Genomic DNA, 18697 nt, shown 5'->3' with positions numbered 1-18697 from the left:
TAATTGTGATCATTTTCTTGGCAGCAGTTAACAGTATTTGAAGAAGATACACACTTTTCCTTCCCTCAATGCCCTCTGGTATGACTCCGAGGATGGCAGTTTTAAAATCTTATGGGATGTCCATGTCGAATACTTTTTTTACATCCCTGAATACATCATCCCAGAAGTGACATAGTTTTGGGCATGTCCAGAAAATGTATGTATGGTTACCTATTTGTTCACCACATCCCCTCCAGCATTCGCTTGTGGGAGTCGTACCTGCTTTAGCGGTCAATAAGGGGGTCTTGAAAAACCTACTAATGACCTTCCATTTATATTCTCTCCAGGAATTAGAATTAGTCACCTTATGTGACTAACTAAGGCAAAATCTGCATATGGCTCGCCGACAACAAACTATCATTACACCTGGGCAAAACAGAGTCCATTCTCTTCGGTTCAAATAACAAACTCAGCAAGACCGACGGCTTCTCAGTTACAGTGGGTGACAATATTGTCACAAGGAAAGATGAAATTAGTCCCCAAGTTGCTGTACTCTGTCATCTACTCTAAGCCATCCTAGGTTGTCAAAGTGGGCAGCGGTGAGCTGGGTTTTAGGAGTAAGGTCAAGCAGTAGTCTGACCAGTTTGTTTTGTGATGTTTGTAATCTTGTTTTTAGCGCCTTTGAGGTGCTTTGGTACCATGAGGTGCAAGCATAGTCGTAGTACCCTTGAATGCGTGCTCCTGTTAGAGTCTTCAGGGTATTCTTGTTTACCAGAGAGGAGATCCGGTACAAGAATCGAGTTCGTTGGTTGACTTTTTTGATTACATTGGATGCCATTTTGTCACAGGAAAGATTTGCCTCTAGGATGGAACCCAGGTATGTAATTTCATCTTTCCTTGTGACAATATTGTGGTCTTGCTGAGTTTGTTATTTGGTCCAAAGACAATGGACTCTGTTTTACCCAGGTGTAATGATAGTTTGTTATCAGCGAGCCAGGTGCACCATAGCCCCGATAGTGAGTAATGGCCTCTGAAAATGTAAAGGAATAGTTAGGATCTTCTTTACATTAAGCGTTGTGAAATACTTGCCAGTAGTGTAATCGATGCGTAACCATTAGCTTACGTACAGAGCCTATGCTTCAGACCGAGATGATGTCTTGGAATTAGCCCCAGTGCATAGTAACTGCATACGACTATAGCACAAAGACAGCTGTTTTCTGTTGTGGATGTTGTTTAAACGTTTGTCGGCATGTAGTGGATTAAAACCTGTTGTTGCCTGTGGGAATTCTTCGGTTTTGCTCAGAACCCGGACAGATCTCAGACCACAGGACTCCATAAGTAAGCTAATGGTTAGGCACACTATAGCCAATTATACAACGGCATGCAAATGTCTCGATTCTGATTGGCTGAAACAGTCAATTTACACGTATGTATTCTTCACAATTCCACGCTCCTGGTCCCAGGACCCGCCCACAACCGAATTACAATCACTCCGCCGTGCGGATTTTTAGGAAAAAACAAGATGGCGGACAATAATCTTTAACAAATGGATATGTTGATAGCGTCATAATGACTAAATATAAACCGATTCTGTCACGGCGAATGTCTTAGTTCTTTAAACAATGTTGGATGATGTAATTGATGGGTCATGAGTCATTGTGGAACAAAATAAAAATTGCGCGGATTGATTGATTGATTAATTTGCAAATTCTATTTAAATTTTTCTTTTCTTTCTTCCCCTTCCTTGCCCCTGACTGCAGAGCTCACTCTCACACTGTCTGGCACACTCGGTCGCACACACGCACACACACACACACACACACACACACACACACACACACACACACACACACACACACACACACACACACACACACACACACACACACACACACACACACACACACACACACACACACACACACACACACACACACACACACACACACACACACACACACACACACACACACACACACACACACACACACACACACACACACACACACTCCTGTCTGCAAGAGACTGAGAGACAAGCAGCTGGGTGCTGCGCTGTTTTAAGTGAGCATGGCCTATTGAATTGATTGATTGATTGATTGATTGCTAATTTTATTACTGTCTGCCTGGTTTCCAACTGGTTAAGTTTAGGCCCTCTTTCGAAGTTGGTTAAGGTTAGAGTTTGTCTTTAAAGCAGGGCGATAGACCACCAGCCCTGGTTCCAAACTCCTTCCAAACCAACTTTGAAAGAGGGCCTAAACTTAACCAGTTGGAAACAAGGCGGACAGTAATAAAATTAGCAATCAATCAATTCAATAACCCACGCTCACTTAAAACAGCGCACCTCCCAGCTGCTTCTATAGAAAGTAGGTTTAAAAAATAAAATAAAAAAATAGGGCGAAGAAAACTTTTTTTCCTATAGGGCAAAGAAAACTTTTTTTTAATTTGTTTTACCTACTTTCTATAGAAGCATCTAAGAATGAAGTTCTATAGAAAGTAGGTTAAAAACTAAAGAAAAGTTGGATGTGTTAGTTGGTTGGATGTCTTAGTTGAAAGACAGTTGGATGTGTTAGTTCGTTGGATGTCTTAGTTGAGAGACAGTTGGATGTGTTAGTTTGCTGGATGTTGCTGGATGTCTTACTGAGAACAGTTGGATGCACTTCCGAGCTGCTTCCACATGGAGGCAACTTCTCTTTTTTGTTGTTGTGGGAACAACTTTTTGTGGCGGATGGTTTTTTCAATAGATCTTCGATTAATGTGTGTTTATTGTATAGCAATAAGGTTGGATGAATGTGGCAGTTGTATAAAAGCATTACACCACTTGCAGTCGTGATTTGTGAAAAATAAACCATGCCTAGGGGGGTCTAACGACCACCCCTAGGCATGGTTTATTTTTCACAAACCACTCCTGCGCGTGATGTAATGCTTAAGTATTTCATAACATTTAATGTAAATGAACTTCCTTTAAGCGTGGCTTTGGCTTCGTCAGGGAAAGGCCTGTCCCTCATTGGCCTCTGTGGTTGGTTGTTAATCACACATGAGAGGCTAAGTAGAGAAACGTGGCAGAACGTTTCAATAAGGTATGAAAACGGCTTATTTTGTTAATATTTTTTAATGTAAATTATATTATCAGACGTGCACCACAACTGTGAACGTTTGTGTTAAAAATTACATATTTATGTGCATTTGACTGCGAATGCTGATCACCTGCAACTTGCAAGTTACCCACCGTAACTTTAATGTTTTTTCTTTCCAGCTGGTATGGTTTGAGCTGTTTAACAAAGCGTGTTAAAAGTGAAAAGAGAAACGTTGTTTCTAACGATGTGTTGTGTTACAATGTGTCACAGTACGAGCATCTGCAGACGGTGATTAAGGACTTCCAGCCCTTCAGAGACCTCTGGACCACCACCTCTGATTGGCTGCATTGGCAGGAGGCCTGGCACAACGACCCGCTGGAGTCCATTGACCCCGAGCAGCTGGAGCGTAGCATGAGCGAGGCTTACAAGACCATGCACATGTGTGACAAACAGTTCAAGGACGTCCCTGGTTAGTGACAAATACATGATTACATTCAACACCTTTAGAGGATCTTTACCTGTGATTCATATGTTCCTACTGTGTTCATACCGTTTCCCTCTCATCCTTCATCATCTCCAGCCTGTCAGATTGTGGCGAATGATATCAGGATGAAGATAGACAACTTCCGCCCCCACCTCCCCCTCATCCAGAGCCTGACGAACCCTGCGTTGAGGCTCCGCCACTGGGAGACGCTTTCGGAGCGCATCCAGGTTGACATGAAGCCCCAGGCTGAACTGAACTTCTCACGCTGCCTGGAGCTGGGCTTGCAGAACCATGTGGACCAGGTGGCCGAGGTGGCTGAGGCAGCAGGGAAGGAGTACGCCATCGAACAGGTACCACACTGGTTCAAGAGACCGGTGCTCCGTGGTGTGATGTAAACCAGGAAAACACACCTATATTCTGATTCCCAATGAAGAAAGTTCCATAAAGCTTGTTTTTCACCCACAGATCAAACTCTTATAGAATGCATGTGACTATATCCCACATTTTATGGTGTAAAAATATATTTTATGCTTTTATCACCCAAATATTTATACACTTATATTTAAATGCATAGTTCAGACTATTTAACTGTACAATACATATCAAATGTAGCAATTCTCTGTAAATATAATTTATTGTCAGTGTATATTTTCTTATATGTTAGTAAGGGTTATTTTATCTTAATCATGGAATATTCCATGTGCTTGTTTTCTGACAGATAGTGTTAGATGTCTGTTATTAGACAGGGTTTACACACCCATCCACCAGGACAAACCTTTGTATGTACCTGTACATGTATTTTGAATCGTTTACAATACATTTTAAACATTCATCTTTCAAACTCAACATTGTAATCTTTCACTCTCTCTCCCCCCTCTCCCCCCTCTCTCTCTCCAGGCTCTGGATAAGATGGAGGCTGAATGGTCGACGGTGATGCTGGATGTTTCTCCCTACAAGGAGACAGGCAGCTACATCCTGAAGAGTACAGATGAGGCCGTCCAGCTCCTGGATGATCACATAGTCATGACCCAGGGCATGGTCTTCTCTCCTTACAAGAAGCATTTTGACAAGCGCATCACTACGTGGGAAAGCACGCTCAGGCTGACTCAGGTAGATGCACACACACACTTCTCAGGGCAACTCGACATAACTTGAATGGCTAGAAAGGTTCGTTCCTGGTTTAATATGGGTCATTTGCTTCGGTTCACGGTAAATGGTGCATTTTTATATAGCGCTTTTATCCAAAGCGCTTTACAATTTGTTCCTCACATTTTTACCCATTCACTGACACATTCACACACCGACGGTGGAGGCAACCATGTAAGGTGCCAACCTGCACATCGGGAGCAATTTGGGGTTAAGTGTCTTGCTCAAGGACACTTCGACACGCTGCCCGGGAGGGGCGGGAATCGAACCGGGAACCTTCCGATTACCAGACGACTGCTCTACCTGTTGAGCCACTGTCGCCCCTAAGATGGCTTCTATAGAACTTTGATATTGTTGTCATTGGAATGAACCGGTTTATGTGTGTTTTGTGTATTAGTGTTACAACCAAGCATATATGACTTGCCCTAAGGCCTCAACAGTCAGGAATATGGCTTGTTTCCCGGTAGGCCTTGGTTGTAAAATGGTGGACAACAAGAAGTCTGACACGTCTTTAGCAAAAACAACAATATTTATTTCCTATAACAAAAATGGAGAGCTGGGTGCACAAAATAGAGCAAAAATGGTGAGAGCACAGGTGAGAGAGCAGCAGCAGTGACGATGCCCCCAGTCTGCTTTATAGGGTGTGGAGCCTCGTCACCACACCTGTGTTCAATTACACAAAAGAAGCAAGTGTGTTAATTACAACAAAGAACATGTGTCAATTACAATCCACCAATTAGTGACACCACACTCACACCACAATGTGAATGCATAACCAAAAGACAGTAAGTACACCATCCACCATGTGAACGTACACAACACCCCCACACCGAAATGTATGTTCTCCTTCTAACCGTTATAGCCCAAAAAAACACCACCAAGAGGATGAACATAAATAATAAGGGGATACTTACCAACCTTATCTATACCAAAGATTATGCAACTACACAATACTACCATATGTGTAGTGCCTGTACCGTGTCGAGTGCGAGTCTTATTACAGAGACACTCAACTGTACACCAAAAATATTGTGACCCATAAATTGCTATGGGCCACTACCACTAGAGCGACAATGGGCTGGCCCCTGTCGAACACAACCTTCAACCTTGTCGAATGCTCCCCACTCTGGAACATTCAACAATGTTGTTTAACATAAACAACATTTCCCCGGCTCTCGGGCAAGTGAGCCCTCTCCAAAACGTGTACTGCTGGAATCGGATCGAGTGGAGCTGGTGGAAACACCCGATCTGGTCTCCCCACCACCTGTTCAACTACACCCCACTCATCCTCCACTGAGGCGTAAGGCCTAGAACTGCATCTATGCACCAACAAATCATCCTGTATTAACCAACATTGTTTCAGGTCAACACCTCTCTCTACCGATGACAGTGACAGTGAACAGTGAGGCAGAGACAGTGAACTGGAATCAACACCAGAGACAAGCTCAATGCGCTCACCAGGAAAACAAAAATAATAACATTTCTCTGGTACCACCACAGAGCCCATCTCCCCCTTTCCTGGCCTCACCAGTTCAGGAGACAGTAATCCATGCTTTTCCAGAGTAATAATAATAATAATAATAATAATAATAATAATAATAATAATAATAATAATAATAATAATAATAATAATAATAATAATAATAATAATAAACTCTTTGTATAGCACCTTTCATACAGAAACTGCAGCTCAAAGTGCTTCACAACAGAAAAAAGACAGGCATAAAATGAGCACATAAAGTGCAGACATATAAAATCACAGTTTTTTACATTAGGATCTAACATCCCAACAGGCCACCTTGTTTATGGTTTGATTCAGTTTTAAATAGACAATAATAAAAAGAGTAAGATAAAATAGACAGTAAAATAGTGTAATGGTGCAGTGCAATAAAATTGTAGAATAGATAAAAAAGAATATATATTTTACAGTGCAGAGTAGGATGTACCACCTCAGGCATGTCATCACCACCTCTGGAACACAGTAACACATTATTCACAGAAACACTTACGGCATCATTAACACATTGGGTGCCAACAACGAGAGATCTCGTTATTGGCCGCCATGCGTTCGTTGCCAATAACGAGATTTCTCGTTATTTAATCGTTATTTCTTTTATTAGCGATATCAATTCATTTTTCATCCGTCCAGCCTGACATCATCATTGGGAATGGCTCTGAGCTCGAAAACGGCAAATACCGCCCCCTATCGTCTCCCGGATGGTAATGCACATCATTGGATTGGATTGAGTGAAAAAGTGCATCAGAAAAAAAGTCTGGTCCGGGGTTTTCCCATCTCTGGCAAGCAGTGTCTGTTACTAGATTCCCTGCCAAGGCTTGGAGCAGCTTTTATGCGTTTCGGACTATAACATTGGATCAATAAACGCGATCAATATTTGGAATGGCGATCAGGAATTGGATTCATCTTTTTGCAGAACATCTGATCTGAGGTAAGGAATCTATGTTACCAGTTTTGGGTTAATCAGAGTTGTTTTTCTCAGATTTATTTCACAACGTGTGTGTGTGTGGCGTTAGGCGCAGAGCGTGCCACGAATAAATTATTTTTCAGCCCGCTTTTGTATCGTGCATAAGAATACAAATACTCTCAATAATCTAGCGTTTATTTGAAAACGATAATAAATCAGCCGGAAAATGACAACGTGTTTTGTGTATTCCAGTAAAATTACTAGAGCTCTCCGAAACTATACTCTATACTATAACTATACTAATAAAACGGAAATGTACTGATGAAAAAACAATCAGTTTCGTACATGTTGACTGCAAGCAAGTCATTGATAAGTGACGGGTGTATTGTATGACACAATTTAGATATAGTTTATGCGTTCGCAAATGTGCTCGTCCTCCCATTGATTAATGTGGTGGCATCCAAGCGATAAATCGTGATATCCGGCTGGCAACCAATGTGTTAACATCCAAAATGGTGGCACACACATTGACTCAATCCTGATAATTTCTTTTGCCATACATTAGGCTAGGCTGTGCAGGTTGCTGCTTTTATTTTATATTTTCTTATTAACCTTTATTTACCCAGGGTAGGTTCGCTGAGCGGATGCTCTTTTTCAGGAACGCCCTGCTTCACATTCACACAGTTCCATTCACACCTGGGAGCTGCCCAGTACAACCACAGTCTGCCACCGTTGGCCACTGAGCAACTCCACTGGAGCAGTTGGGGGTTAAGTGCATTGCTCAAGGACACTTGAGCGGTTGGTGTTAAGGGGATAGGAGAGAGTTATTAATTCACTTCCCCAGCCCAGATTTTTTCCTGCTGGTTTGAGGGATCGAACCAGCGACCTTCCGGTCACAAACCCGCTTCTCTAACCATTAGGCCACCCGCTGCACCCGCTGCTGTTGGGATCCATGTACAGGCCACTGGTAACTAGGTTGACTACTTTCTGGACTAGCAAATGAGCCCGACTGGGAAGAATACCCAGTGCCTGTTAGAGTGTCAGTGTGGTCATGTGAGTCAATACCAGAACTACTAAGTTATTTACTGGGATCATAACTGCTCACCAGTGATTCATCATGAACATTAGAGCTACTGTAGGAAGGCTGGTAGCTTAACTCTGGCCCTGTAGCATCATTAATCAAAATGGTGCCACATGAAATGAGCAACATTACTCAAAATGGTGCCACATGAATTAGCATCATCTGAATCATTCTCATCCTCCAACTCGTTCATGACCATAGCTACTGTACAGGCTGCGACAACCTCAGGACACTGACTCGCCAGACCATCCACCTGCGCATCTGGCACGCATATCACCTCTGGTTTCACCAGCACCTTCCCTTCAGCTAGGTAATTTCCCAGGAGCAACGTCACCCGCTCCATAGGGATTTTGTCAGCCGCCACTCCGATTAGCACTGGGCCTGACACCAGGGCACATTCAAGAAAAACATTATGCAGAGGTACACTCATTGTGTGCATTACAAAAGCCTCAATTACGATTGATTGAAAAGTTTATTAACAGATTGCAGAATTGTTAAGGGGATGCAGATCAGAGAAGGACTTTCGTCTTGTTTACATCAGGGTCCCCCATTTCCAATTCATCATACAACACCTGCATCCAACTCGGAGTTGTGCGTAAAGGGCAGGACACTACTCCGGATAAAAGATTGGGATGCGCCAGTATCACGGAGAATTGTCACAGGCACTTTAGGACCTCCCTCTGTCAATGAAACAAACCCCTTAACTCCTGAAAGGTGTGTAAAGGTCATCCACCTCTTTGCATTCTAGTGGAGACAGAACAACAGGTTTATTTATCAACATTACTGGTCTGGGTGAGTTAGGCGGGCGCTTCTCTGGGTGCAAACAATAGCAATTTTCCATCACGTGTCCCACTTTCTCACAATTATGGCACTTCCGGTTATCTTCGTTTACCCATGGCCCATTAAACTTACCACTACCCCCAGCACTGGAGACCGTAGGCCTATTAGTACTCTATCTCGGCCTCCCCATCACGCACAGGCTCTGTCTATCAAAAAACGTCTTCGGTCAAAACATATTCATCGGCCAGGACCGCCGCTGTCGAACAGGTCCTGACTTTCCTTTCATTTAAGCAATAGCATCAGATACACCATATACTTTGAATTCTTCCAATAAGATTAGGTCTCTAAACTCATCCTTCGTGGTGACATGTTCCGCTGCACACCACCGGTCAAATAGCAACTCCTTTTCCCTGACAAACTCTACAAAAGACTGAGAGCTTTGTTTTTTTAAATTACGAAACATTTGGCAGTAGGTCTCAGGGACTAACTCATAAGCTTTAAGGATAGCTGCCTTGACTAAATCATAATCCTTATTATTAGGATACATTGATGCATAAACTGTCTGTGCTTTCCCTCTTAAAGCACTCTGCATCAGAATCGTCCATTTATCTGCCGGCCACCCGGCAGATAACATCCTTTTCCCAAAAAAAACGGGAACCATTCTCTTCTGTCTAGCCATGTCAAATCATGGCTCTCTTGGCACTTGCACAGCATTACCCAAATTACGCAGCGCCATCTCACGGTGCTGCCTGGGCACGTACCTTACGTGCCACTTCAAGTGCTTCTACACTATCACGCTCTGCCTTGGCAGCAGCCGCTTTCTCCTCGCGCTCTGCCCTGGCAGTAGCCGCTTTCTCACGTGCGCATTCAGTGGCGCGTCCTTCACGTGCCACCTCCATCTCTCGCAAGCTCTTCATCTCGCTCCCGCGACCTTAACCTAAAGCTCTCCACATCGAGTGTATGTTGCTCTGCATGCGCCTTGATACCTACATCTCCTTCACCCAGAGATTTACTGGCAGCTACACCAAAACACTGCTTTATCCAGCTCCTCAATCAACCGATTTAGCAAATTCTCTTTCTTTTGGCCTGCATCGAGCTCTATCGAATAATAAACAGCTACTTGCATTAATTCATCCTTGGTACATTTCATCACCTTCTCTCTTGTTGGTTCCTTAACAAAGTCATCCATGTCTAACGCCATTATTACTACACAGTAATTGACGAGATACGCTTTAGATACAATATAATTAACTGCTCTACTCAAATGATGTAGCACAAACTCAATTGTTCAATATCCCATTTACCAGCCGTCCTTAAGACCTGCTGTTCAAATGCCAACTCCCTGTATCCACACATTTTAATGTTAGCACTGGAATCAAATCACACGGCATAACATACTGGTGCGCACACGTGGACGCACTGGTCATACACTAAATATCGCCAGACCTCGGCACAGTAGACTAACGCTACCTAATATTAGTATAGACCTGAGTTGAACTCAATATCAACACTATGGACTACAAACGCATACAGATCAATGATACACCCTGAATATCGCCAAACCCGGCACAGCAGACAATGCCACTTGATATTAGTATAGATCTCTGCTGAGTTGAACCACACAACAAAGATATCCCTTGTGGATTAATTTACTTTTAGACATTTATTCCAAAACGCTAGAACAAACTCCAGCAACAAACAATGTGAGGCTAAACCTCTTGTGTTAACTCAAACACGCAAACAGAAAACACTGCGCTTCCTGGTCATGCGCAAGATTCAAACAGGTGTTCATTATAATTTGATAAGACCATCAAATAGCTTCTAATTTTAAACTGCAGTCTACCAAAGACTGTTAGACCACCACATGTCTACCATAACAAAAAACGTACATCAGTTACTAACTAACTAACGTACATTTACCTGGCCCCCTAACCTACCTATACTAAAAGCTATTCACTGTAGACCTGACTTTCTTCAACCACACCTGCTACCAACCAAAGATCATGTCGACCATACACCCATCAAGCATAATGGTACTAATCATTTCAATGACTGCCCCAGGGTTAAGCACAGGATGCTGACAAAAAGCCAGAAAATTATGAAATTACCTATCTGTGGTGTCGTCTAAACTAACTACTTTAAAGCATACAAGACAGTCAAATCAAATAAATTACAAAATAAGAGCATACTCACCCGTTTGAAGACCGGACTCTAATTCACTCTATCCCCCATGTTACAAACAAGCATATATGACTTGCCCTAAGGCCTCAACAGTCACAGGAATATGGCTTGTTTCCCGGTAGGCCTTGGTTGTAAAATGGTGGACAACTAGAAGTCTTTAGCAAAAATAACTTTTATTTCCTATTTAAATAACAAAAATGGAGAGCTGGGTGCACCAGCCTCCTTGGTTCAGGATACAACAATATCAAATGACAGTGGACAAAAAACAAAATAGAGCAAAGAGCAAAAATGGTGAGAGCACAGGTGAGAGAGCAGCAGCAGTGACGATGCCCCCAGTCTGCTTTATAGGGTGTGGAGCCTCGTCACCACACCACACCTGCTGATAAACTGGAGACACAAATGGCACAAAACGACACAAGAGGATTATGGCAGGGACTGAAGACAATAACTGACTATAAAGTCAGCGCCCCCTCAATGGGGAGCGACGACGCCTCCCTCGCGGACAAGCTCAACATCTTCTACGCTCGGTTTGGTGTAGACAGTGGCGCTGCTGGCTCTCCGGCTAGTGACGTCACTGGCGCGCCGGCTGTTGTGGAGGGGGGGGGCAACCGCGAGGGGGGGGGGACGCTCTCTCGTTGTCGGAACACAGTGTGAGAAGAGCATTTATGCAGGTGAACACCAGGAAGGCTGCTGGCCCAGATGGCATAACAGGACGTATACTCAAGACCTGTGCCAACCAGCTGGCCCCTGTGTTCACCGCCATATTTAATCAATCACTGGCGGAGTCAGTGGTCCCTGCCTGCTTCAAGATGTCTACCATCATCCCTGTGCCAAAGAAACCCTCCCCAGCATGTCCAAATGACTACAGACCGGTGGCACTCACCTCTGTGGTCATGAAATGTTTCGAGAGGCTGGTCAAGGACCACATTTGTGCCTCCCTCCCCAGTGATATGGACCCTATGCAATTTGCATACAGGACAAACAGGTCCACCGACGACGCGGTCTCCCAGGTACTGCACAGCACCCTCTCGCACCTTGACCGTCAGAAGGGGGGCTATGTGAGACTGTTGTTCATTGACTACAGCTCAGCGTTCAACACCATAGTCCCCACCAGACTGGTGGACAAGCTGATCGAGCTAGGTCTGAGCTCCGCCCTGAGCGCCTGGGTACTGGACTTTCTGAGCGAAAGACCCCAGGCGGTCAGGGTGGGGGGTCAGACCTCCAACACCATCACCCTGAGCATCGGGTCCCCCCAGGGCTGTGTTCTGAGCCCCCTGCTGTACTCACTCTACACACACGACTGTGTGGCCAAGTTCAGCTCCAACTCCATAGTGAAGTTCGCAGATGACACGGTGGTGGTGGGGCTGATCTCGGACAACGACGAGAAGGCCTACCGGGAGGAGGTTGAGGTACTGGAACGCTGGTGCCAGGACAACAGCCTGCTCCTGAACATTGGCAAAACCAAGGAGCTGATCGTGGATTATAGGAGAGGACAGCAGGAGACACACACACCACTGATGATAAACGGGGCTACCGTGGACAGGGTGAGCAGCTTCAAGTACCTGGGGGTCCACATCTCAGAGGACCTGACATGGTCAACACACATAGAAACAGTAGTAAAGAAGGCGAAACAGCGTCTCTACCACCTGAGACAGTTAAGGAAGTTCAGAGTATCGGGGAAGATACTCCAGTCCTTCTACTCAGGAGCTGTAGAGAGCATCCTGACCGGAAACATCACTGCCTGGTATGGAAACAGCACGGCACAGGACAAGAAGGCCCTACAGAGAGTGGTGCGCTCAGCCGAGCGTACCACGGGTATTGCACTACCCCCCCTGCAGGTTCTATACAACAAGAGGTGCAAATCCAGAGCCTGCAGGATAATGAAAGACCCTCACCACCCCAATAACAGCCTGTTTCAGCTGCTGAGGTCAGGCAGACGCCTGCGAACCCCAGCTACTAGGACAGAGCGGCTTAGGCTCAGCTTCTTCCCCCAGGCCATCAGAGCCATGAACAATGAACATTGAGTGCTCAGAACATTGAACTGTCCACACACAAGCACACATGAACACACACACGACACGCACACTGTGCACGCTCACACACGAGCAGCCACTTAACACTTTAACATGAGCGGGCACACACTCATGTCGCACACACGCACACTTATGGCCAAAGGAAAGGACACTTTAAATTAGAATAACAGGAACAGTGTATTGCACTACCAAAGCTAACTAGCATGTCCCACATGCTCTGTAAATAACTATGTACAGATACCGAGAAAATTTTTGTCACTCCATGTTACCTGCTACCTGTTACTGCACAATGTTGTTTTCTTCTTTTGATTCTATTATATGTACCACTGTATTGCACATCGTTGCGGGCAAGACCACCCGCATTTCATTGTATACCTGTATGCCGTGACAATTAAAACTCTTGACTTGACTTGACTTGTGTTCAATTACACAAAAGCAAGTGTGTCAATTACAACAAAGAACATGTGTCAATTACAATCCACCAATTAGTGACACCACACTCACACCACAATGTGAATGTATCACCAAAAGACAGTAAGTAGACCCTCCACCATGTGAAAGTACACAACAATTAGACTAGATTGAATGTTCATTACGACACATGACACCTTTGCCATGACATCAGTTTTCTGATCACGTGCCAAACCGACACTTAATTGCCATGAGAACATTTGCAAACAATGTATGGCAGCCGTTGTAAAGTGTGCCAGGCATCTAATGACCATTCAAGAATAATGTAGATTCCGAATTGTGAGTAAATGGATGCTGTATGGGCAACACCTTCCATTGTATCATTGTTCAGGGCTCTACAGTTTTCCTACGGAGCACAATGCTCCTAAATTTTCATATTCTGGAGCACAGGAAGGGAATTCAGGAGCACGATTTATGAAGGTCATCGGAAATGTCCACGCACTTTTATTTTTACCCGGTATAGCACAAATGTGACCGAGCCCAGCAGCTCGTGGCACAAGTCTCCCCCGGTCATTTTTCAGATTTTTTTTTTAATATTTGAAGAAGATATGCTTATTTGAATCTAGTTAAACCTCAAGTCTCAGAGCAGAGAAAAACTGAGAAAATCCAATCTAAAATATGGCTGCATTTTTAACACCTGGGCAGTCAGGTACTAGGTGTCACAAACTGCCTTTTTTAAACAAACGTTTTTACTATTTAGAGATACTATAACTGTTACAGTAAATATGTTCTTAAACATTCAAACTGATAATATGAAGAAAAAAACGGAGTTGCAGTTTTCCGCGATCTGATTGGCCACTGACGTTTCTCTCAGCGCCAATCGTGTGACGCCTGGTTCTATCACTGGTTAAGCTTCTTTCGAAGTTGGTTAAGGTTAGAGTTTGTCTTAGAGCAGGGCGATAGACCACCAGCCCTGATTCCAAACTCTAACCTTAACCAACTTCGAAAGAGTCGCCAAGCTTAACCAGTGATAGAACTAGGCGTTAGCTAGCTAGCAGGCTGTTAGAGGCAGAAATAGGCGTCACGCAATTGGCGCTGAGAGAAACGTCAGTGGCCAATCAGATCGCAGAACCCGAGCGCGGAACTGCAACTCCATTGGTAAAAGACATGCGGCCCGGTCACTTATTAATGTGTTTCTAGAGAGCGCTTTGATCGCCATGGTGTGGTACCTGCTAACGTTGCTCTGCTGCCCCCTGCTGGCCGTGACAGGAGGTGATTGAGGAGTGGCTGATGTGCCAGCGGTCCTACCTCTACCTGGAGCCCATCTTCAGCTCTCCAGACATCAACCAGCAGCTGCCTGTGGAGGCCAAGAAGTACCAGACCATAGACCGCACCTGGAGGAAACTGATGAAGAGCGCCTCCAACAACTGCCAGGTCAGCATCACCACGCAGAGCACCAGGAGAACCTCTCATTCACCCCAAGCTTCAGCTCTTTACCTGATAACTTACTTAATAGCACATTATGAGGTTATTGGAGCTATAGCTATAAGCAGTGTTGGACACAGCTTGACGCAGCTCCATTTCTGAGTTCAAGCTGTTTAAGATGGATTTCAGTTCATAGGAATAAAGAGCACCATATGTTGTGGGTGTGTATATGTATATGTTAGGCCGCTGTTTCCTGTTTAAGGATTTGGCCTAACAAAATTAATAGTTGGTTTCAGGTTGCCGACCGACCCTGCCGATTTAGGTGCGACCCAATATATTTTATGAGTTTTTTTTTTTTAATTATTAAAAAAATAAAAAATTTTATTTTTTATTTTTTTTAAGAATAAAGTTTCATATAAATCTTAGTCAAACATTTAGTATTATGGATATTAAACATGCTGGCAGAGTACATGCATCCATGTTGTTGTGAACATTTTAATTAAATAAAGAAATTCCCTATCCATAGTCGTGGGAAAGAATAAAATAAAAAAATAAAATAAAATAAATTCCCTACCTACCCATGGCCAAACTGACAACCAACCTGAAACCAACTATTAATTTTGTTATTGTATACTATAGTCGACTGATTGGCAGAAATTTGACGATAGTCGACTACCCCCCGAACCCCCCGAATGCAAAAAAAATAAAAATGGGGGATCATTCCATTTGGGCTGTGGGGGGTGCTTAATATCTGAAGAAGTCGACTGAAGGCTTCTTGTCCCCTGCGAAAGCATGCAATTGGTCCACTGATGGTGGTGTGTGTGCGTGTGTGCTTTCTGTCTCTGTAGGTGATAGCCTTGTGTCCAGATCAGCACCTGCTCGACAGTCTGAAGGAGTGTAACAAGCTGCTGGAACAGGTTCAGAAGGGTCTGAGTGTTTACCTGGAGACCAAGAGAGGCTCCTTCCCCAGGTAAGTAGCCTGGTTAGCTACCCTCCTTACCCAGGTTAGCCTGGTAAGCCTGGTTAGCCTCCTTCCCCTGGTTAGGGTAACGTATTTCTTCCTGCACTGATAGGAATTAAATTGAGAAGAGAGCTGTGTCCGTATGTGTCACAATCACAATTAATGTAGCGATTGTAATAATATTAAATAATAGTAAATATTATTTTGTTGAATAAAATTGCCCTGTGATTTTCATCAGTATCATACAGCCCTATCAATACCATTCATTCAAATAATAATAATAATAATAATAATAATAATTCATTACATTTATATATCGCTTTTCTAGACACTCAAAGCGCTCCCCACAATGTAGGGTGGAAATGGCCTCCTTCACCACCACTGGTAGCACCCAACCTTGGGCTACACAGGCTCAATGGCTACCATACACTGGCACCAGGCACACATCACACTACACAATGGCTGAACGGCTCAGGAGACAGGGATTGATATCAGCCAATTAAGGGGAAGGGATGATTAGGTGGCCTTGATGTCAGAGACCTGATTTGGAATTTGGCCAGGAACGTTGGGGAACCCCTTTAACGACAGAATTCAGTAAGGACCTCGGTTTAGCGTCTCATCCGAAGGACGGCACTCGCAGCTGTACGGTGTCCCTATCACTGTAACAGGGGCATTGTTACTGACTAGTCCAGAGGACAGAGTGCCCCCTGCTGGACAACAACACCACTTTCCGACAGCGGCCTTGACCGGGGCTTGAACCGGTGATCTTCCGATCATGAGTCCGGAGCGCTACTCATGTAGCCACGCTACTCATTAAAGCCACCCTGTGGCCATGATAGTTAACTGCACCTTATTTAAACATGCCAGACAACAAGACATAGATTTCTTGAAGTACGATAACTCACTGTTTTACATTGAAGTAAAGATAACTCACTGTTTTACATTGAAGTAAGATAACTCACTGTTTTACATTGAAGTAAGACAACTCACTGTTTTACATTGAAGTAAGATAACTGGTGGCACTGGTTGTTCTCGACCAGAAGAGCTCATCTGGCAGCTTCACTGTGTTTCATGCTGTTAGGAGGGTTTTCTCTTGTTCAGCTCAGCATCGGCCCGACTGTGATTCAGCTGAAGTTACATGGTGCATGTTTTATGAGAGATTGTTTCATGTAAACAACAGATTGTTTTTTCCTCCTTACCACAGACATCCTCTAGTTCTTCCTCCAGAACATGCCTGTAATTCATTGATCCATTCTTGGTCCTTTTGCCTGTAGGTTTTACTTCTTGTCAGATGATGAACTGCTGGAGATTCTGTCCCAGACCAAGGATCCCACCGCCGTACAGCCTCACTTGCGCAAGTGCTTTGAGAACATTGCTCGGGTTTGTCCTCTCATCTTCTACGTCTGCTCTTACACTCCCTAAGGAAAGCAACAACAACTGCCTCACAAATACAGCAACTGTTGCAGTTTAGAACTTTCATTTGGATACCATTTGGATTATATCATGGACCTAGACTATGGACCTTTGTTCTGTAACTGTCCTATATGTGTTGGTTCTGGCTGAATAATAAGGTAGTGAATGTAGAGGGGAAACACAGGGTATAATGATGTGGGTTAAAGTCTCTGCTACTGTGGGTAAAGGCCCTGAGATCATAAATCACTAAAGATAATATGGTTTATGTTTTTGGGAGATTTTTTATTGTTTTTACTACCGGGCAGTCCGGTAGAGAGAGAGAGAGAGAGAGAGGAAGAATGGGAGACAGAGCGGGGGGAAGACATTCGTCTGGGAATCAAACCCAGGTCGGCCGCTTCGCGACGCAGCGCGTTACATGGTTCGCCACTTGGGCGCCCAAGATAATATGGGTTAAAGGCCCTGAGATCATAAATCACTAAAGATAGGGCGGCTGAGTGGCGCAGTGGGCAAGGCGCTCGCCACTAACGCAGGATATGCTGGTATCGAGCCCAGCTCTGCGTTGCTACCGGCTTTGCCGGCCGTCATACTAACACAATTGGCAGTGTTAGAGAGTGGGAAAGCCGGTGGGTGGGGATTGGACATTGTGGACAGCGACTCCTACAGGTCGGTTGGGTGACGCCGGTACGACGGAAACAGGAAGTATCGGGGGCAACATGAGCCTCCCACGCGTTACTCCTCGCCACTGAGAGTTCGAGCTATTGCGGTTAAAAGATGCGACAGGCTGCCGGAGGGGACACGTGATGCAAGGCTTCTATCCTCACTACAGCCGACCAGTGGGAGGCATAGTCTAGCAACGTTCAAGACAGGGGAGGGAAGAATTGGAAACACAAAATTGGGATGGGAGAAAAATAGAAAATGGGGATAAAAACAAACAAAAAATGGATAAAAAAAAAATAAAACACTAAAGATAATATGGGTTAAAGGCCCTGTGATCATAAATCACTAAAGATAATATGGGTTAAAGGCCCTGTGATCAAAAATCACTAAAGCAAATTGAATGTGCATAATATGCTTCATGTTTTGATTTGTGACTACTGTCTTTAATGGGAATGTGGGTGGTTTGAGCTACAGATGTGTATCAGTGATAATCAAACCGTAAACAAAGAGGCCTATTGGGATATTAGATCCTAATGTGAAGAACTGTGTGATTTGGTGTTCTGTGCCTTGACTTTGTCTGTTTTACTGCTTATTTTACTGCTTTATTTACTTATTTTATGACTGCACTTACTTGTGCTCATCTTATGCC

General features: G+C 44.1%; 1 protein-coding gene across 1 annotated transcript in view; it reads left to right on the top strand.

The window, feature by feature from the left end:
- The window catches only part of LOC311224391 (dynein axonemal heavy chain 1-like), a gene marked incomplete at both ends in the record, with an annotated part of 190100 nt that overhangs the window by 24260 nt on the left and 147143 nt on the right, over positions 1 to 18697 (top strand). The window contains 6 exons of the mRNA XM_084309358.1: positions 3324 to 3522; positions 3634 to 3887; positions 4435 to 4647; positions 14862 to 15026; positions 15866 to 15987; positions 17253 to 17358. Coding sequence (XP_084165484.1) covers positions 3324 to 3522; positions 3634 to 3887; positions 4435 to 4647; positions 14862 to 15026; positions 15866 to 15987; positions 17253 to 17358 — 1059 coding nt within the window. The remainder of the gene's footprint in view (positions 1 to 3323; positions 3523 to 3633; positions 3888 to 4434; positions 4648 to 14861; positions 15027 to 15865; positions 15988 to 17252; positions 17359 to 18697) is intronic.

Source organism: Notolepis coatsorum, assembly GCF_963971535.1.
Source record: "Notolepis coatsorum genome assembly, chromosome: 1".
Lineage (NCBI taxonomy): Eukaryota > Metazoa > Chordata > Actinopteri > Aulopiformes > Paralepididae > Notolepis > Notolepis coatsorum.
Note: the sequence above shows the minus strand (reverse complement) of the source record. Positions and strands in the feature narration are given on the sequence as shown.